Genomic DNA, 22,174 nt, shown 5'->3' with positions numbered 1-22,174 from the left:
GAACATGGAGGAGTAGAACTGAGTGTGGATTCTTTCTATTCAGTACGCTGGGTAATTTTGTAGGTTTCTAGTGGTCTAAAAACAAAATTCTAGGGAACACTTATCTGATGAGAGGAGCTCAGTCCTGCTTGGATTATCCTGACAAAGAGTTTTGTGCAACAGTACAATGTTACCTGTTTAAGTTCCAGTCAGTCACACCATAGGAGCTAGTGGTAGACAAGAACCACTTTTATATCAGTTATTCAGCCCTTAATATGAAAAGTGTCCTCTATAAATCAAAAACCAGAATAAAGTGTACGCAGTGAATTTTTAAAAAACTTTTAAAGCTTAGCCTTTAATTAACAAAACTAAACAAAGGCACTGAACGGATGTAACAAGTTATAATCTACTTAAACTTTCACATGGAGAAAAGAAACAACATCAAAGAATAAATTCAGCACTCCCAACAGGGAACCATGTAGATTGAAAAAATGCTGCTAGTGTTGTGCCCTTATCGCTGACCCTGCCCTCTCTGAATACCACTCCCACTGAGAACGAGGAGTTGAATTTACCTTCATAGCTAATGGAACTATCAGAGGCACAAGTGCTGTGATTCGCATTTGTAGCATGGTACAGCTCTCTCCCATGAGCTTCCGCTTGATGGGAAAGTCAAAAGGCATGACAGCCTCCAATGCTCTTGTGCAAGTGCAGAGTGGCTCCGCCAAGGGAAATTCGATTGCTTTTTCAGTCACCATCAGAAATTGCATAAGATATTAAAATGTGGCAAGGCATGTGCAAAGGAAAAATAAATATTAAGTGTGTAATACAAAATCTAATACCCCAATCATTGGAATATTATTGTACCAGAGGAATGTACATATTCAAATTGGCATAAAGTGATATCAAAGACTTTAGGATACAAATTATCAAAGAACAATCATACTGTAGCAAACAAAAGGTTTCATAAGTGTGAGGGGGGAAGAGAGCAAATGTTCCTCTGCTGTGCATTTTATTTTGCTACATTAGCACAGCAGAGAAAACTATACCATGACTATGTGGGGTTCATCTACCTAATGTGAGAGAAATAAGAATACTCCTGTTCATGATAAAGCTTAAGATTGCATAAAGCTGATTCTTGGCTTCCTTGAAGTTAAAGAAATGTCATGTGATGTTAGGATGTTTGAGTCAAACTATTAATTAAGGGGCAGTGTTTTTCATTAAAGGAACCAGAAACATGTAATTAAAGGTAACATTTTCCACAAGCTATAAAAAGGCAAAGCTGGACTATTCTAAAACAATGCTTTTGTAAGTGTAATTTTATATTAAAAAAGCATGGTTCAAACTGATCAAGCTGAATTTGGCCAATTCATCTCCCCACTTTCCAGCATTTTACACTGTACATTATGCCTTATAGAACAATTGGAACATCAGGCAATCTTATAACTCAATTAAAAAATATGGCACAAAATCCTGCTGGTGCTTCTGAACGAGAATTTCTAAAAATCAATGGAGTCTTTTGTAGCTTCCAGCAAATAGTCAGAATGCACTGCTCCCTCAAAGCAAATGAGGCTCATTTTAGTCCAGTTTGATTCCCCATCACGGTTCTGCTGGTGACTAGATTTTCTGCCATGGTGAATAGGGAGGAGGAGCACTCTCCAGAGGAGAAGTATTTGGCACGTTCATCAGCTGCCCTGCATGCAGCCGCTCATTCACTCGCAGGTCACATCCATCCTGGAGCATCCGTATAGCAATACGAGCGATATTTCGGGAATCATCAAGCCCACAGTGAGGCCGCCCTTCATACTTCATTCCAAGTTTTTCCAGCATGGATGCGAGTTTAGTCTGAGTCCTGGGAACCTGCAGGCAGATGGCCACAGCATCCGTCAAAAACAGACAAGTGTAATGGCCAAAGACAAATCTGTACAAAATGAAGCTTGGACCAGGGTCACTCAAACTTCCCCAAGTGTCTGTTGGGAAAACCGATGTATTCAAGGTCAAGTTGAATCTTTTTTAATGGGATCAACACAACTTCTTGAAAAATACAACCTGCAAGAATGAGTCATGCAGTAATAATCAACCCAATTCAGTGCAAAGTGACAGGACTGCTTTCTACACAAACATCACTGAGGTATATCAAAATACAGCATTGCAAAGTATGAAGTTTATCTGCTGGAAGAAGCATTGGCATTTGCCAACCCAAAAATGGATTACTCCCATGGGTATGCACTAGATTTCAACAAACACTGCAGCAACAATAGCATCCATAAGGCATTTTCAAATTTCCTCAGCTATGTAGATTATCTGTAATAGTCCAATCTGGTTCAGTTACAATATCAGTCATAGCAACCAGGAAACCACCTCACTGTGGTAAAAATTCAATTGATTCACTAATACCCTTTGGGAAAGGAAACTTGCCATTTATCCTTGACCTACGCAATTCCAGGAACACACTGTGACATGGTGGGATATTAAGTGCCTTTTGAAATGGCCTGGCAAACCACTAAGTCATCATAACAAGCAAGGGATGTCAATAAATGCCTTGGCAGTAACGTTAACTGAGAATGGAGAAAAAGACTGTGGATGCTGGGTCAATTGAAATTTTCAAGACCGAGACTGACAGATTTTTGTCAGGTATGGGTAGCAAGGGATACGGTTCAAAGGTGTATAAATGGAGTTGAGGTACAAATCAGCCATGATCAGATTAACTGGTGGAACAAACTCAAAGGGCTAGTTGGCCTACGCCTGCAGACCCAAGACTGCTATATAATAATGGCCCTTTCAGCTACAAAGGTGAGCATTGCAAACAGTAAACACTCAATGTCAATGATTCTATCAACTGTAGTGATCTCAACAAGTTTCAAACCATTAAAATCAGTAGAGTTCCATTGGCTAAAGACCCTCTTGTGCTTTTGAGGGTCATGACTGGCACTGCAATTAGCAATGTACTGCAATTCCAAAACAACCAGACTCTTCCATAGACTTCAGAATTACATTATCGGACTACTTCATCTCTCCACTGAGTTTAGCTCTTGGGTATTAAAAAAAATATTAAAATGCTTGAACAGCTACCAATTATAGAAGTGAAAATAATTAACTGTTGTGTTTCAAATATCAAGTAACTGGTCAAGGCTTAGCCCAGTTGCACCAACGCAGGCTCATTAGGCCCAACACTGTAGGTCTCCATTGCCATTACCATTACCATTGAATCAAAGGCCTAAACTTTCCTAAATCCATGCTCCACATTCCATCAATCCTGTCAGGTTTCAGTAGCATTTCACCGCAATCTGGAAACATAAAAAATCCTTGGGAAAGCCAGTCCCCACATTCATAAAATGCAGGCCATTGCTGAAATTGCTACTCCCACCACTCCGTCTTGATGGACACCAAATTCTACCAACCCCTTCATCCAGATCCAGATGGACACCACTAGTTGTCAACTCAGTCACTCCTCCCTTCCACACTTACCATAGCTAAGCCAGCAGCGGACTGATCTGCATTTCACCTGCGAGCAGGATGTCGCTCTCACCATCTCCATGTAAATAAGGCCTCAACACAATAACAGAGGGCACTTCAGGCATTGTCATTCAGACACAGGGTGGGTTTCTGCTCAACCCCATGTCCCAAAACTGGGCACCTGAATTTCTAGGTTAGTGTCGATAGATTGAACCATTACAGTTTACGAAGCATCCTGGTATGGGAAATTTAAAGTTGGCCTCCAGTAAAACCTGCAGCATAAATGTAGACTAATCCTTAGCACACTGCTCCATGTAACACAACTGTATAAGTAGTGATTCAGGCCAATGATTGCACGACTCAGATTCAATGTCCTTCCTAACAGCCCAAACTTCCCATTGCATTTGATTTAAGAACACAAAAAGTGAACTTTTGACAATGCTCTCTGAATACATTCGCCCTTGCTTTTGCTTTAAATGCTCACCAGTTAATGACAAAAGTACCATGTTCATAGACTATAAGCCACACTGTAAGGTCTCCATTGTGATTGTTTCAAAATGATCTCAATCGGTCCATATTTATTACTCCAATGTTTTATTTTTCAATAGTAATAACCTAGAATATGTTTTAAATTAATGGCAATGGATTGAGTAGGTCTTATACATGGACACTACAATGGAGCATCAGGCTATACTTGAATCATAGAATCCTACAGTGCAGAAGGAGGCCATTCGGCCCATCGAGTCTGCACCAACCACAATATCACCCAGGCCCTATCCCCATAACCCCATGCATTTACCCTTGCTAGTCCCCCTGACACTAAGAGGCAATTTAGCATGGCCAATTCACCTAACCCGCACATATTTGGACTGTGGGAGGAAACCGGAGCACCGGAGGAAGCCCATACAGACACGGGGAGAATGTGCTAACTCCTCACGGACAGTGACCCAAGCTAGGAATCGAATCCGGGTCGCTGGCACTGTGAGGCAGCAGTGCTAACCACTGTGCCACCCTTAAAAAGTTAAACTTAAAAAGTTTAAATTCCTATTTCTATTGCACATCTATGCAACTGCTGATATCAGATCTTGAGATATAGATTAAGGATTTATATGACAATTTATCCATCAATTAGCCACAATTATCAAACAGGACAAACCAACCAATTTGAAATACAAGAACAAATAGGACTGCGCTGTGTGGGTTTCAAGATTTGGACACCAGAGCCTGGAGGTTTGGTAGATAGTCCATTAGTTAGGTTTTGAAAACACTTGCTGTACAATATAATTAAAATTTCGCAACTGGAGTCTTAACATGAGGCAAAACAAACCACAAACCTTGTAGAAGTTACCATAACTTTTTCGGATGTTAATCCATTTCTTTGCAAACCGTGGATATTCGATGCTACTAAGATGGCACTGAACATTCAGGAACTTACTCATGTCCCAGGAGCTAGGATTGGAGGGGAAAATAAGTTTTTAATATTGAATTAGTCAGTTGCATAGAGAAAGCCAGAACTCAAGCACTTCATGCTAAATAGATGCAAGACAGAGCATGTGGTTTAAAACCATATCCAAGTGGTTTTCGGAAATTTAATTATAAATTTCAGACGTTTAAAGGGAGAAAGCCACCTCAATAGCTCTGGATATTAGACCAGAAAGATATTTTTGATGAAGAGTCCATACTCAAAGACGCATTAGTTGTTTTTTTGCCTTTTGCTGTCAAAAACTGCAAATCATTAATTATGCATTAATGAAATCCATGACAGGATATTTATTTAATACTGAAAAAGAATTGGCTCTGGTGAAGCTCTCTTATCAAGTTTAAAGTTTAGTTTATTTATTATTGTCACAAGTCGGCTTACATTAACATTGCATTGAAGTTACTGTGAAAATCTCCAAGTCGCCACAGTCCGGCACCTGTTCGGGTACATAGAGGGAGAATTTAGCATGGCCAATGCACCTAACCAGCACATATTTCGTGGGAGGAAACCGGAGCACCTGGAGGAAACCCACGCAGACACGGGGAGAACACGCAGACTCCGCACAGACAGTAACCCAAGTCGGGAATCGAACCCGGGTCCCTGGCGCTGTGAGGCAGCAGTGCTAACCACTGTGCCACCCATGGGGGTATATAGTGCTCGTTTGGAGGTTAATTTGTATATTGCATACTGGGACAGTGAACACAGGGTAATTGAGCCACATTGTCCTGCAAATTAGCAGGGATGGTAATTGAAGTTTCATTTCTAAAGCAATTTCTATGCCACGTCAAAATGATCCATTCTGTTTCTTCTATGATTGTCAGCATGATTGTTTGGTTAATGCATTTTATGCAGTTTTGTTACATACCCATCAGTTAGCACTGCATATCTGCATTTGGTTCCAAGTTCCTTCTCTCTCATCCAGTCAACCACTCGTTGAAGAACATCTGAGAAACTCCCTGCCTTGTCAACCATGTCCTGCATAAACACAGCAAGTGCATTTAACAGGGATGAAAGAATGACCCTCACCAACGTTAAACAAAAACGTGTCACTTCAGATTCCGCAGCCCCATTATTTGTTTAGTCTCTCCTTTGTAAACGCTTTATTAAGACCATCAGATCTCCCACAATGTTGTTCATATTAAATCAGAAATCACAATATTTTCTAAGCAGCAGGAAGTACTAAAGTGTGACAGTGCAAGCATGAGACAGTAAATTCTGCACTATATGGAAGATTTTGAATATTAATATGCAATCTCTCATGGCGCTGGACACAGGAAATCAAGATCTAGTAGTTTCCTGGTGGGGTGGTTGGAAGGAGTGACTGAAACAGTCGTGCATTTATATTTCAGTCCCCACGTAAAAGTTATATAATCTGCGACTATTTTTATACAATTATACATAAATCATTTAGAATATTAACGTGGACATAAGAACACAGAATGGGGAAAAATAAATTACATATGTGACACAGAAATTTAACAACTAGACATTTAGATACACTTGGCTAATCGACCAATGCGCAATACAAGAATTTTGCCAGCAAAAGAGGAATCTAGTTAGCCAGAGGAATATGCTACTCAATTTCTGTTTAAAAGGCTGAGACAATCATTGATGTTTTGTGCTCACACAAGGGTATGTTTTAAACTGCTACTTTGAAATTAAAAGGAACATAAACAAACACATCAAAAAATATGCAATTTAAAAGCTGCGATGCTCATTTTGTTTAATTTCACATTCGTTACTCTAACCATGTCTCTATTGGACAATATAAAACTGTCATTCATATCGTCTGACATGGAGAAAAAAGCTGAAGTAAAAATCTGACAATAAGGATTTGGACTTTTTTAAAAACTCAATTTTAAATGATACCAGAGCAAATTAAAACTCCTCTTAATTGAATATGATTACCTGTGTGATACCTGTGAGTTTGGTACAAAATTCCGTAAGCTTGGGCTTCAGTTCTGGTTTGACATATTCCTGGAATGTATCCTCCTTGAAAACAGCAAAAAGAGATTTTTTTTTGTTAGTACTTCCAGTTCCACTATCCTGGGAAATCTTTCCTTCTACAGCCTGACAATTAAGAGAAAAAACGGTTTGTATTTATGTAGGACCTTTTGCATTCCCAGGATGTTCCATAGCTGGAGTTATATTTTGCTGTGATGCATCCAAACGTAACATCTAATTTGTACACAAAGGTCCCACAAAGAACAAATGAGAAGAGTGATTTGAAATGAGAGGGAATCACCTTGAAATTAGAGTTGGGCCATCAAGGTGTGAAATCAGGAAGCATCTTTTCACCTATAGGGTTGCGAAAAACTGGAACTTGCTCCCCAGAATGCTATGGTTACAGTTCTCAATGCTGTGGTCAATTCTGCAATGATTCAGCCGCAATTTCGACTGATTTTAAAAAAATGTCACTGGCAAGCTGTCATTAAGTAGCTACCGCTGGAACACAACTGCATTTTTAGAAAACAAAGTTTGATAAAAGGCAGGCACACCTTAGACAAAAGTAATACTTAACATAAGGAACTGTCCAGCAAAATAAAACAGCCTTGCAGTAAGATCTCAATTTCTTTAAAGAGATTAAATGTCACCTTGGCTTATTTGGTAACATTCTTGTCTGAGTCAAAAGATTGACTAGGGCATTCAAGCCCTAGAATTGAACATGTTATCTTGGCTTTTCTCCAGTACTGTCTGAATGTTGCATCAGAAATACCATGCTTCAATGTAAAATCTTGCTGCCACAATTTCTGACATGACAGCGACTGCATGCCACTGGATGTGGGGTACTTTAGTTTGTGATAAGACTCATGTTCTTTAATAAAACCTCATGCAAGGTGTAAAAGCAGACAATTACTCACAATTTCGAGAGTGTGCGTATTCACGAGGGCAATGGGAAATTCAATAATTTCATGCAAGTATTCTGGTGGGTTGTTCTCTTCACATGTTGCTTCAAAGTCAATGACACAGATGTAATCGTAGTACGTATCTGAAGACTCTGGCTTGATTAACAATGTCTGAGTCAGTTTCTGCTTCTTGTAGTAATTTTTTAATCGCTTTCTCAGCACATCCTTCACTCCCCTAAAGTAGGTCAGTGAGTAAGTAAGGAATGAACACAGGGAATGCAGGTGAAATAAATGGAGAGAGAGTGAAACAGAGGCAGAGAGAGAAACAAATTGGGGGGGGGGGAGTGAAAGACGAAAAAGTGAAAAATGGGCAAACACAAGGGAGTTACATACAGAATTGAAGACAGAGAAAGATTAATTAGTAATTGCATCATATATTCATACCTATATATTTCATCAATAGCAATTTAAGAATTTTTCACTGCATCAATTTCTCCAGAAGTTATTATAATTATGGTTATTTACAAAGAACAAAGAAAATTACAGCACAGGAACAGGTCCTTTGGCCCTCTGGCCCTCCAAGCCTGCACCGACCATGCTGCCCGACTTAACTAAAACCCCCCTACGCTTCCGGGGACCATATCCCTCTATTCCCATCTCATTCATGTACTTGTCAAGACGCCCCTTAAAAGTCATTACCGTATCCGCTTCCAACACCCCCCCGGGAACGAGTTCCAGGCACCCATCACTCTCTGTGTAAAAAATCTGCCTCGTATATCTCTTTTAAAACTTGCCCCTCGCACCTTAAACCTGTGCCCCCTAGTAATTGACTCTTCCACCCTGGGAAAAAGCTTCTGACTACCCACTCTGTCCATGCCTCTCATAATCTTGTAGACTTCTATCAGGTCTCCTCTCAACCTCTGTCGCTCCAGTGAGAACAAACCAAGTTTCACCAACCTCTCCTCATAGATAATGCCCTCCATACCAGACAACATCCTGGTAAATCTTTTCTGTACCCTCTCCAAAGCCTCCACATCCTTCTAGTAGTGTGGCGACCAGAATTGAACACTATATTCCAAGTGCGGCCTCACTAAGACTCTATAAAGCGTCAACATGACTTGCCAATTTTTAAACTCAATACCCCGGCCAATGAAGGCAAGCACGCCGTATGCCTCCTTGACTACCTTCTCCACCTGCATTGCCACTTTCAGTGACCTGTGTACCTGTACACCCAGATCCCTTTGCCTATCAATACTCCTTAGGGTTCTGCCATTTACTGTATATTTCCTATCTGTATTAGACCTTCCTAAATGCATTACCTCACATTTGTCCGGATTAAACTCCATCTGCCATCTCTCCGCCCAAGTCTCCAACTGATCTATATCCTGCTGTATCCTCTGATGGTCCTCATCGCTATCCGCAAATCCACCAACCTTTGTGTCATCCGAAAACTTAATCAATCCAATTACATTTTCCTCCAAATCATTTATATATAATTACAAACAGCAACGGTCCCAGCACTGATCCCTGAGGAACACCACTTGTCTCAGCCCTCCATCCAGAAATGCACCCTTCCATTGCTACCCTCTGTCTTCTTTGACCGAGCCAGTTTTGTATCCACCTTGCCAACTCACCTCTGATCCCATGCGACTTCACCTTCTGCACCAGTCTGCCATGAGGGACCTTGTCAAAGGCCTTACTGAAGTCCATGTAGACAACATCCACTGCCCTACCCTCATCAATCATCTTCGTCACTTCCTCGAAAAACTCGATCAAGTTCGTGAGACACGACCTCCCCTTCACAAAACCATGTTGCCTCTCACTAATACGTCCACTTATTTCGAAGTGGGAATAAATCCTGTCTCGAAGAATCCTCTCCAATAATTTCCCTACCACTGATGTAAAGCTCACCGGCCTGTAATTACCTGGATTATTCTTGCCACCCTTCTTAAACAAAGGAACAACATTGGCTATTCTCCAATCCTCTGGGACCTCCCCTGTAGCCAGTGAGGATACTTGCATGAAATTATTGAATTTCCCATTGCCCTCGTGAATACGCACACTCTCGAAATTGTGAGTAATTGTCTGCTTTTACACCTTGCATGAGGTTTTATTAAAGAACATGAGTCTTATCTCAAGGCCCCAGCAATTTCCTCCCTTGCCTCTCTCAGTATTCTGGGGTATATCCCATCAGGCCCTGGAGACTTGTCTACCTGCAGTGTTAGCAATATGAATAACTCAAAAAAATTAGTATAATATGGTTAGATTTGAGATTTAAATTAATAGACATGGAGGTCAAATGATATATATATATATATATAAATCCCACCCTGAGGCTCTGACCCTCTTAGACTGTGGTTTGTAATTTTTCACAAATCAAATCTACCACCTCAAAAAGTTTGGCAATCCTAGTTACAATGGACTAAAGGAGGCAAAGGCAACTTATGAGAGCCAAAGTTTACTCATTAGAAATTTATTGCTATGGGACCAGCAGAAGGTTACTTGGTTTTGGAAACAAGCAAGGGAAATCTGTGCATGGATCTAGTCTGGGCATAAGGCAAACGTTCACTGAGTTATTTCAAAAGAACAATTTTGGATTTCAGTGCCTCCCAAACCCCTACCCACTGCTCAATGACCACTGGCAGAGTTATTTCCGTTAACTTAGCAACTATAACAGAATTTTTACAACTTCACACAAATACATAATCCTAATAAGACCAGACTGTAATATAGCTCTCTCTAGAGTTTCATTCGCTTCTTTTATTCTCCCTTTTGGCCAAAATGCTTACTTGGTTTCCAGGTGGAGCTCTGCTAACTTTGTGCGAAGCTCATCGCGAGACATCCTGTTGATATGGCCATTTGTGACAGCAATTTCTTTGTAGACTGGGTCACTGAAATCTTTAACATAGGCAGCAGGGGTGGCTTTCATTGGCAGCTCTTGTCCATCAAGTCTACTGCGCTGTTTCACCTGAAGTAAAGATAAATAGACATCAGAACAATCAGTGACAGGTGTCAATAGCTTACACTATGCGCCAGGTATAGTATGGGTTTCTTTCCAGATTTCAGGTGAGCTTTGTTCACAACACAATCAGCTTATAAAGTAAAGAGCTCTCTGCATGGTACAAGCAAATCGTGATGCCAATTCAGAAGCACTACTCAGAAATAAGAACACAAATTATAGTAGGGGATGGTTAAAACTGACATTTTTTTCCCACCAGACAGATGCAGCAGAGGGCGAGCAAGAAAATCAACATGTACATTTCCACTGCCTTCCCACAAGGGCGGCACGGTAGCACAGTGGTTAGCACTGCTGCTTCATAGCTCCAGCAACCTGGGTTCAATTCCCGGCTTGGGTCACTGTGTGTGGAGTTTGCACATTCTCCTCGTGTCTGCGTGGGTTTCCTCCCACAATCCAAAAATGTGCGGGTTAGGTTGATTGGCCATGCTAAAATTGCCCCTTAGTGTCCTGAGATGCGTAGGTTAGAGGAATTAGCGGGTAAATGTGAAGGGATATGGGGGTAGGGCCTGGGTGGGATTGTGGTCGGTGCAGACTCGATGGGCCAGATGGCCTCTTTCTGCACTGTAGGGATTCTATGAGCACTTCTAGTCTATGAGCACAAGTTACCTATGTGGTAATCTTACAAAATGAAAAGTTATGTCATATGACATTGCCAGGTACATTATTCACTGTGCTTTCCAAAAAAAACAGCTAGAAGCACAAAATGACAGGTTGCATTTCTTTAAATGCTCCTGCCCTGTAAGATCTCACTTTGCCTCTATCTTTCCTTATGGCTGTACAGTAGAGGTTGATAAAACTCCAGTGAAAGTAGAGGATTTCTGACAGAACACACTGGGTGATGCAATGACCGCTCCCTCAAGGGTTCAAGCTGCCAAATGAAAGTCTCTTCTCTCCACTGGCTATAACGCACTACATGTGAACTGAGTTACACTCTTGTTGCTAATGGGCCTGACAGCAGAGTACAGCACCTTAAAGTATTCTTACTGCTTTTTAGCATTGTTCTGCACAATTCAGCAATACTTAAGTTGTTCAACTTTACATATTCACCAAGGCTGGGCTCACACTGCATCCATTCTGGCTGAGGCTATTTTCTTGCCACCACAGGGTCACAGGAAGGATTCTCAATGCTGATACAAGCTCAAGACAAACTAAAGGGAATCACAAAGACCAAAAGAGGCCATGAGGTTTGAAATGCCAGCATCATTCAATTGTTTAAACAATTGCTCAGTCTCAGCTCTAAGTCAGAAGGTACTGGGTTCAAGTTCCACTCCAGGGTTTGAGCACAGAAATCTGGGCCAACACCCGTATGGCACTAAGAGTGCTGCACTGTTGGAGGTGCTGGCTTTTAGATGAAACATTAAACTGAGACCTTGTCTGTCCTCTCAGGTGGGTGTAAAAGATCCCACTGCAATATTCCAAAGACGAGCAGAGAGTTATTCTTGGTGTCTTGGTCAATATTTATCTCTCAGTCAAGACAAAAAAAACTATTATCACACTACTGTGGAAACAGGAGGTGGCACTTTGACTGATCTGGTCTATGCATGATCTTTGTGCGATCAGTCCAAAATTAATCCCATGAGGATCAAAGGCCAACGTCGGTCAGCAAATGCTTTGATGACTGAGCAGGGTGTGAGAAAGAGAGGACAGCAGAGAGAGAAGAGACACAAATAGAGGGACATAAAGGGACGAGTGGATGAGGAAGAAATTATGCTGCTCACTTTGGGCTTGGTCACTTCTTACATCCAGGAATAATAAAGTATCGTCAAGGACATCATTACCACTAAATAATTTTGTTTACATTTGTAGCAATATCATTAAGCTTCATTGGAACTTTAATTTATAAAAGGGGCATGAAAGATGAGGTTTCACCTTCTATAATTCACATGATTATAAAAATAGTATGAACAATGATCAAAAATAAAATGCTGTATTATATTCCAACAGCAGAGATTCTATAGGTATAGGATTCCCCCAGTGACTGACTTACCTGATGAAGTTACAGACACTGACAGCTCAGAATGTCTAGTGGTAGATTAATGAATTGCTACAGCTCCAGCTGTCACTTTAACCAGACTGATGGAGGTATACAGGGGATTTGTCCAACATCTGTCACCCAATTTAATGCACAGCAAGCCATGCTACTCAAAATAGAAGTCAGCCTCAGAATGTAGATAGACATGCAGCATATTTGGGGATTCAGCAATTTGAAGCAGTCATTAAACCAACATAGCTCCAGGCTATAAATAATCAAGAAAATTGTACATAACTGTACTGGAGATGCTGAAAGTATAAGAGGTTTTGTAATAATAATAAAAAACAGACTGAGTGAACCTTTAATACCAGAGAAAAAGCATATTTCAGAGAGAATGAGTTCTAAATATGAGCACCATTATCTTCAAGCTGTGAAACACACTGTAAAGAAATTAGGTCGTGTATATCCTGTGTTCAGAGGTCAATTCAGGTATTAGACTGATTATGGCTATATCCCAACATTGCAAAACTTTACACCAGTTTCACTGGTTCAAGAAATGTGGCTTCAGGTACTCAATGTAAAGTTAAAATTTATTTATTAGTCACAAGTAAGGCTTACATTAACACTGCAATGAAGTTACTGTGCAGTTTCCCTAGTCGCCACAGGCCGGCACCTGTTCAGGTCAATGCACCTAACCAGCACATCTTTCAGAGTGTGGGAGGAAACCCACGCAGACACGGGGAGAACGTGCAAACCCCACACAAGACAGTGACCCAAACTGGGAATCGAATCTGGGCTCCTGGCGCTGTGAAGCAACAGTGCTCACCACTGTGCTACCGTGCCGCCTTTCCTCAATTCGGAACCCTGGTCACTTGCCCTGAAGTAAGCATTGAATCTAATTAATTAATCTTGCAAATTATGAAATAATTCAACAATTTCCCTTTTGCCCAATCCTCCCCTTTTCTTGCCTGTGCTTGTTAAAAACTAATATTTCTAAAGCACCTTTAACATAATGAAACATCGCACTACATTTCACAGGAACGTGATAAAACGAAGCATGATATTGGGCCATATGAGGAGATATTAAGTCAGATGATCAAAACTTGATCAAAGAGATATGTTTTAAGGAGTATTTTAAAGGAGGAAAGCGATGTAGAAATGCAGAGAGGTGTAGGGAGGGTATTTCAGAGCTGAGGGAACACTAGGAGCAAGAGTATACCATTTGGTCCTTTGAGTCAGCTCTGCCATTTAATTAGATCATGGCTGATCTGTTTGTGGTCTCAATTTCACTTTGTCTGCCCCTCCCCCATATCCCTCGACTCCCTTGTCTATCAGAGATCTATCCTCTATTCTCGCTCTCATTCCTACAAGTTTCAAACTATACACTAGATTTTTCTGCAATCGACCTTCCATCTTTTTCCTACACTTACCTAAAGATTAATCTGAAAATGAAGATGGGAGTAGAAATATGGTCAAGATGTTGCAATTTTGCAAATTTCAGACAAACCAACTTTGTGTGGAATTATTGATAATGGCTATTAATAATGTGCAAATCTAAAAAGCACTCAGATGGAGAGAGAATAGTGGTTAGAAATTAAAAGGCTGTGTTCTATGTTAGACCTAGGCAACTGAAGGCACAACCACCAATGTTGGGGCAATTAAAACTGGGGATACACAAGGAGGCCAGAATTGGAGCAGCGCAAGTACTTTAGAGAGTGGTGGGAGTGGAAATTGCAGAAGTAGGGAAAGGAATAATAATGGAAAGAGTCAGTTGTTTCTCCAATTTATCCAGCTCAGATGGAAGATTATCGACCAGAAATACTTCTGCTGTGTTTTGATTTCCACAGATTGCCGAGTGCTTCCAGTATTTTAGTTTTTTTAAAATCAGCATTTTTCAGTTGGCCAATGATAAGAAATTATAGTGTTCTACACATAAAAAGACAGGAAAAGTAAAAATGCTCAAATATTTCTGGAATGTTCTAACTTAACTTTCAGAGTCTCATCCACATTATAAACTTGTGGACTCATCATAATTAATAATGGCTCAATGATAGTCTAAAGAGAAGGAACAAGACCAGCTGTAGGCTACCTGCTCTGCCATTTAATAAAGTTATGCTGATCTTTAAATCTCAGTGCCAATTCCCACCTGTCCTCATGTCCCATTATTGCCTTTAAGCCCAAAAATCTCTTGGGCTGAGCCTTGGCCTTGACCATAGGCTGCTCTCCCTTGTGAGAGCTGACCGGTGGTGATTTAACCTGAATCACCACATCTCAGGCAAGGGACAAGGTTGATTAGGCAGGCCTTCATGAATAATCTCAGCTGGTACGGGAATTTAACCCATGCTGTTGGCATCACAAACCAGCTGCCCTGCCAACTGAGTTTCCACAGCTTCTGGGGTTGAAAATTCCAAAGATTTACAATCCACTGAGTGAAGAAGTTTCACATCTTAATCTGGCCCCTCCCCCTAAGACTACACTTCCCTCATTCTAACCCCTCCAGCCAAGGGAAACAGCCTCTCAGCATTTGCCCTTACAATCAAATGTTTCAATCAGATCACCTCTTGCCTGTGTCCAAAGATTGTTGGTATAAGTTCCAACATCATGATCTTGAGCACATAATCTAATCTGACAGTACTGAACTGAATAATAAACTCACAATAATGTAAGAAATTAGATGTTAAAATAAATTGCATTTACGGAGTGTATTTCACACAGGATGTCTCAAAACAATTACAACCAACGAAACAGCAGTCACGGTTGTAATGTAGGAAACATGGTAGCCAATTTACATATAGTAATGTAGCACACAGAACATGTCTAGGAAATCTGTTTTAGATGTTGGTTGAGAGATAACCATTGGCCTGGAGGACAGGGAAAACTCCCTGGCTCCTCTTCAAAACAATGGTGAGAGACCATTTGTGTCAGCTTGAGAGTGTAGGAGGAATTTCAGTTTACTGTCTCATCTGAAAGGCAGCACTTCTGACAGTACAGCACTCCTTCAGTACTGCACTGGAATTCAGCCTACATTACAGGCTTGAGTTTCAAGAGTGTAAAAATGCGTTTGGCTTCAGGTTTTACAGGGGGGGGGGGGGAGAGAGACCCTCCGAATTTTGGGGGCGCTCCAGATTTTGGCGCGGATTCGCCGGGTTTTGAGGGGAGGAGTTGCTCCGGGGTTCGAGATGGGGGGCGGGGGGGGCTCCCAGCTGCGGTTGTTGTCCTTCTCCCTCGGGCAGGTCCCCGCTTTGTCACGAAGCTCCGCTCCACAGTCCCTGCATGCGACTCCGGGTACTCTCACCTGGCCTGAGCCCAGGCCGCTATCCGCGGCCCTCGGAAGATTCTCTTTCTGCTCCTCCTCCATCCCCTCTCCAACCGCCGCGCAGACAACATTCGTCATTTCCGCTGCTCCACAGCAACCACGACTTCACTTCCGGCCCAGGCTCCTGCGCGGGCGCACTGTCCCCAAGCTGCGGCGTGCCGAGTCTGCGCAGTGAGAACTTCCCACAGAGAACAGTCCGCCAGAGAGAGATGTGGTGGCGGGGTGATTGGTGTGGAGCAAGGCGGGTAGGTCATGCTAGGCTTCTCCTTTACCAAACCACCATGGCTCTAATCAGTTGAAAATGCTCCAGCAGCTCCCCTGCAACAGATGTTAGACTAAACATATCTAAAATTTCTCGGGTTCTTTCTTTTTCATCTTTCTTAACTAATGAATTTTCATTTGCTTGGGATATTCTGAAGGAGAAGAGGCAGAGACATGAAAGCCAGGAGAGGCAGAGACAAGGCAGTGTTTGGGAGAATCCACTGGAGGGACAGAAACAGAGCAGGTCCTGGAGAGGATGGGCCAGAGATCAGGAGAATGTTTGGGTACAAGGCAGAGACTTGGCAGAGGAAGGTACAGAAACAAGACTGTCTGTAGACAGTCTACACCATGGCCCCACTCCACCCACAATTAACATTGTCTATTTAACGTTGAGCATAACTAACTATTATTCCAGGCGGATTTCCTAAGTGCTGGTTAGTTCGATTCAGGCAAAGCAGCAAAATGAAGTCCTACAAGATACGCTGCACGTTATTTTGCAAGTCTAATGGATTACTTGTGACACGGCATTAAAAAAAAACACGCATTTGTACACACTTTAGAAGATTGCAGAATTGATTTTTTAGATAAATTGGCATTATTAAATTGGCTTAAAAGAATGACTAGGGTAAGATTAGGGCCAGTCAAGGACAGTAGTGGGAAGTTGTGCGTGGAGTCCGAAGAGATAGGAGAAGCGCTAAATGAATATTTTTTGTCAGTATTCACACAGGAAAAAGGCAATGTTGCTGAGGAGAATACTGAGATACAGGCTATTAGACGGGATTGAGGTTCATAAGGAGAAGGTGTTAGCAATTCTGCAAAGTGTGAAAATAGATAAGTCCCCTGGGCTGGATGGGACTTATCCTGGGATTCTCTGGGAGGCTAGGGAGGAGATTGCAGAGCCTTTGGCTTTAATCTTTATGTCATCATTGTCTACAGGAATAGTGCCAGAAGACTGGAGGATAGCAAATGTTGTCCCCTTGTTCAAGAAGGGGAGTAGAGCCAACCCTGGTAATTATAGACCAGTGAGCCTTACTTCTGTTGTGGGCAAAGTTTTGGAAAGGATTATAAGAGATAGGATTTATAATCATCCAGAAAGGAATAATTTGATTAGGGATAGTCAACACGGTTTTGTGAAGGGTAGGTCGTGCCTCACAAACCTTATTGAGTTCTTTGAGAAGGTGACCAAAGAGGTGGATAAGGGTAAAGCAGTTGATGTGGTGTATATGGATTTCAGTAAAGCATTTGATAAGGTTCCCCACGGTAAGCTATTGCAGAAGATACGGAGGCATGGGCTTGAGGGTGATTTAGCGGTTTGGATCAGAAATTGGCTAGCTGCAAGAAGACAGAAGGTGGTGGTTGATGGGAAATGTTCATCCTGGAGTTCAGTTACTAGGGGTGTACCACAAGGATCTGTTTTGGGGCCACTGCTGTTTGTCATTTTTATAAATGACCTGGATGAGGGCGTAGAAGGATGGGTTAGTAAATTTGCAGATGACACTAAAGTCGGTGGAGTTGTGGACAGTGCGGAAGGATGTTGCAGTTTACAGAGGGACATAGATAAGCTGCAGAGCTGGGCTGAGAGGTGGCAAATGGAGTTTAATGCAGAAAAGTGTGAGGTGATTCACTTTGGAAGAAGTAACAGGAATACAGAGTACTGAGCTAATGGTAAGATACTTGGTAGTGTGAATGAGCAGAGACATCTCGGTGTCCATGTGCATAGATCCCTGAAAGTTGGCACCCAGGTTGATAGGGTTGTTAAGAAGGTGTGCGGTGTGTTAGCTTTTATTGGTAGAGGGATTGAGTTTCGGAGCCATGAGGTCATGTTGCAGCTGTACAAAACTCTAGTGCGGCCACACTTGGAGTATTGCGTACAGTTCTGGTCGCCGCATTATAGGAAGGATGTGGAAGCATTGGAAAGGGTGCAGAGGAGATTTACCAGGATGTTGCCTGGTATGGTGGGAAGGTCTTATGAGGAAAGGCTGAGGGACTTGAGGCTGTTGTCGTTAGAGAGAAGGTTAAGAGGTGACTTAATAGAGGCATATAAGATGATAGGATTAGATACGGTGGACAGTGAGAGCCTTTTTCCTCGGATGATGATGGCTAGCACGAGGGGACATAGCTTTGAATTGAGGGGTGATAGATATAGGACAGATGTCAGAGGTAGGTTCTTCACTCAGAGAGTAGTAAGTGTGTGGAATGCCCTGCAACAGTAGTGGACTCACCAACATTAAGGGCATTTAAATGGTCATTGGAGAAACATATGGATGATATTGGATTAGTGTAGGTTAGATCGGCTTTAGATTGGTTTCACAGGTCGGCGCAACATCGAGGGCCGAAGAGCCTGTACTGCGCTGTAATGTTCTATGTTCTATTATGATCTCTTACCAGAGATTAAATCCCAGCAGTGATTAAAGCTGATCTGCCAAATCTTAACTATATACTGGAGTTTCACATACAGACACCTTTAGTTCTGAGAGTTATTAAAAACAGAAATTATAAAAAAGTAATGTCTATGTCCAAAACAGGAGATTACCATTTGAATCAGGTATGTTTTGTTCATTTATTCATGAGATGGTTTCATTGGCTAGGCCAGAATTTATTGCCCATGACTGCTTGTCCTTGAGAAAGTGGTGATGAGCTGCCTTCTTGAACTGCTACAATCCATGTGGTTTAGGTACACCCATAATGCTGTTAAGAAGGGAGTTCCAGGATTTTGACCCAGCGACAGTGAAGGGACAGCAATATATTTCCAGATTAGGATGGTGGGTGGGTATGGGGAATTTGCAGGTTGTGGTGTTCCCATGTGACTGCTGCCCTTGTCCTTTTAGATGGCAATAGTCATAGGTTTGGAAGCTGCTGCTTAAGAAGCCGTGATCTCCTGAAGTGCATCTTTTAGATAGTACACATGTCTACTAATGTGTGTCAGTGGAAGAGGGAGTGAATGTTTGTGGATGAGGTGCCAATCAGGCGGGATGCTTCTTTACTGGTTGATTTCAAGCTTTTTGAATATTGTTGGAACTGCACTCATCCAGGTAAATGGATGACACACTCCTGACTTGTGCCCTGTCAATTGTGTACAAGTTTTGGGAAGTTAGGAGGCGAGTTGCTCACCACAGGATTCCCAGCCTCTGACCTACTACAATAGCTACAGTATTTATATGGCTAGTCCAGTTCAGTTTCTTGTCAGTAATAACTCCCAGGATATTGATAGTGGGAGATTCAGCAATAGTAATGCCACTGAATGTCAAAGGACTATGGTTACATTCTCTCTTGTGTTATGGCTCAGGTTAGAAACTCCAAAGCGTTTTGTGAAGGCCGCCTGAATCATAAGTTTTGCATCTTGAATTTGACTAGGATAAGCACGAGATGTTTCACTTCAGGTATAATTCAAGTGACCACTAAGGAGCTTTTATCAAACAAAGTTTATTTAAGAATATAGTTAACATGTATGCTAATAAAATTAGCAAGAACTGTTATCAATTACAAACAAGAAACAAAACAACCAGTATAATGTGTAACCCTTGATCGATGTTCCAATCAAAACCAATATCCAATAAACAAAACCCTTTAAACATCGCTGCACTGGCCCACATAATACGGGAATCCAGTTCCCTGGGTTGAATGCTGATTTCAAATGATCTTGAAAACTCCGAGCAGCTTGCATGCTACAAAACACCAAAACATAGATTCTTTACTGCAGGATGGCAAACAAGATGTGTTTTCAGCTAACTGGTAAAAACAGAGCGACTTCTTTCAGCTATGCTTCTAACACTGCAGCCAAAACGAAGCTGAAAAACTTCAGTCACCTGACCGCCCAGTTTTTTCTCCTTCCAGCAATCATATCACCCAAGGCTGTGATCTGTTTTTAAAAAAAAAACCTCTGAACAGAACTGTAACATCACACTTGTTGCAGATGGTTAATGCCTGGCCACTTCAGCCCAAGCCTGGATTATTTGAGGAGACCCAAATGGTCCTTAACATTGTGCAATCATCAGCGAACATCCCCAATTCTGACCTTACAATGGAAGGAAGATCAGAAAGGTCATTGATGAAGCAGCTGAAGATGGTTGGGTCTGGGACACTACCCTGTGGAACTCTTACAGTGATGCCCTGGAACTGAGATGACTGACCTCCAAGAACCACAACTATCTTTTTTTGTGCTAGGTATGATTCCAACCAGCAGAGTGTTTTCTCTCTGATTCCCATAATTCAAGTTTTGCTCGGGTTCCTTGATGCCACACTCGGTCAAATGTGACCTTGATGCCAAGGGCAGTCATTTTCACCTCACCTCTGGAGTTCAGCTCTTTTGTCCATAGAAATCATAGAAACCCTACAGTGCAGAAGGAGGCCATTCGGCCCATCGAGTCTGCACCGACCACAGTCCCACCCAGGCCCTACCCCCACATATTTTACCCGCTAATCCCTCTAACCTACGCATCCCAGGACTCTAAGGGGCAATTTATTTTAACCTGGCCAATCCACCTAACCTGCACATCTTTGGACTGTGGGAGGAAACCGGAGCACCCGGAGGAAACCCACGCATGTTTGAACCAAGGCTGTAATGAGGTCAGGAGTTGAATGACCCTGGCAGAACCCAAACTGAGCATCTGGCTGCAGGTTATTGCTAAGCAAGTGCTGCTTGATAGCACCGCTGATGACCCCCATCCGTCACTTTAGTGACGAGTGAGAGTAGACTGATGGGGCAGTAATTGGCTGGAGTGCATTTCTCCTGCTTTTTGTGTACATGACGTACCTGGGCAATTTTCACATTGCTAGATAGATGTCAGTGTTGTAGCTGTACTGGAACACCTTGGCCAGGGATGAGGCAAGTTTGGAGGACAAATCTTCAGTACTATTGCCAGAATATTGTCACGGCCCATAGGTTTTGCTGTATCTCAGTGTTTTCAGCCATTTCTTGATATAGGGAGTGAAAAACAATACCTCCTCAGTGCAGCATTCTTTCAGTATTGCACTGAATTGTCAGCCTAATTAAGTGTCCTCAAACCTCTGGAGTGAGCATATATACTGTTAATTTTATGCAAATTCTTCAAAGATTGCAAACTTCAACTCTTTAAATATAGTTCCGTTGGGAAGACTTTTGTCGACAGGTTTTATAGTGGAGTAAGGCTCAGAAAATCAGTAGTTTATTCACTGGAGCAGAAAGGTTTACGTGGTATCTAACACACGTATGTATTCAAGAATATGGAATATTTTGAGAAGTTAAATAGTTAAAAATGATTTGTCTCTGGTGCCTGGGAAATCAGTAACAAGAGAACAATCCCGGGACTATCACTACAGGAGAGAGGAAGTATCAGAAGAAATGTATTCATACACCTGGTTACTGCCTTACCTCAAGCAGTGACTGAAGAAGAGACTATAATTTAAAAGGAAAGTGAATAATTATTTGAAAAGGAGAACTATTGAAGACTCCGAGGAAAAGACAGAGAAATGGGATGGGAGTTGACTTTTTGCCATCAAAGAGTCCTGTGATGGGACAAATGGTCTCCTGCCATTGTAATTTCCATTGTTTGGTTTAAGGGAGTGGTTCTCAACTCTTGTTTCTGACACCCCACCCTCCACATTCTGTTATAAAAATTCCACAGGTGCCCATAACACAAGTATTTTTCTGTATAACATTAAACATATAATTTTTAACTATTGTTGTACTGACTAAATCTGAAACATTGCTTGTGCCGAGCACCAATTCTATTAAGATATGCAGATACTTCAACAGAAATGGGAAACGATTGATCAAATAAAGATCAAAAAATTCATGCAGACACCATTGAATTGAATTGATTTATAATTGTCTCATATTGGGATACAGTGAAAAGTATAGTTTCTTGCG

The 22,174-nt window shown here is 41.7% G+C and overlaps 1 protein-coding gene across 3 annotated transcripts; it reads right to left on the bottom strand.

The window, feature by feature from the left end:
* Positions 1-315: 315 nt before the first annotated feature.
* On the bottom strand, positions 316-16,151 carry eri1 (exoribonuclease 1). Of its 3 annotated transcripts, none has more exons than XM_078214205.1 (7): positions 16,045-16,151; positions 10,548-10,726; positions 7,774-7,993; positions 6,821-6,904; positions 5,778-5,887; positions 4,767-4,881; positions 316-1,836 (listed from the first exon to the last, which is right to left on the bottom strand). In XM_078214205.1, the coding sequence occupies exons 1-7, from the start codon at positions 16,141-16,143 to the stop codon at positions 1,594-1,596; spliced, it is 1,050 nt and encodes a 349-aa protein (XP_078070331.1). In that variant the 5' UTR covers positions 16,144-16,151; the 3' UTR covers positions 316-1,593. The 3 variants fall into 3 exon arrangements, with proteins under 3 accessions (XP_078070331.1, XP_078070332.1, XP_078070333.1); XM_078214206.1 differs by lacking the exon at positions 16,045-16,151 and adding an exon at positions 11,762-11,925; XM_078214207.1 differs by lacking the exon at positions 16,045-16,151 and adding an exon at positions 11,825-11,919.
* Between the last annotated feature and the right edge of the window lie 6,023 nt (positions 16,152-22,174).

The sequence above is a fragment of the Mustelus asterias genome, chromosome 6 (assembly GCF_964213995.1).
Source record: "Mustelus asterias chromosome 6, sMusAst1.hap1.1, whole genome shotgun sequence".
NCBI lineage: Eukaryota > Metazoa > Chordata > Chondrichthyes > Carcharhiniformes > Triakidae > Mustelus > Mustelus asterias.
The sequence above is the reverse complement of the archived record's forward strand: the minus strand, read 5'-3'. Positions and strand labels throughout refer to the sequence as shown.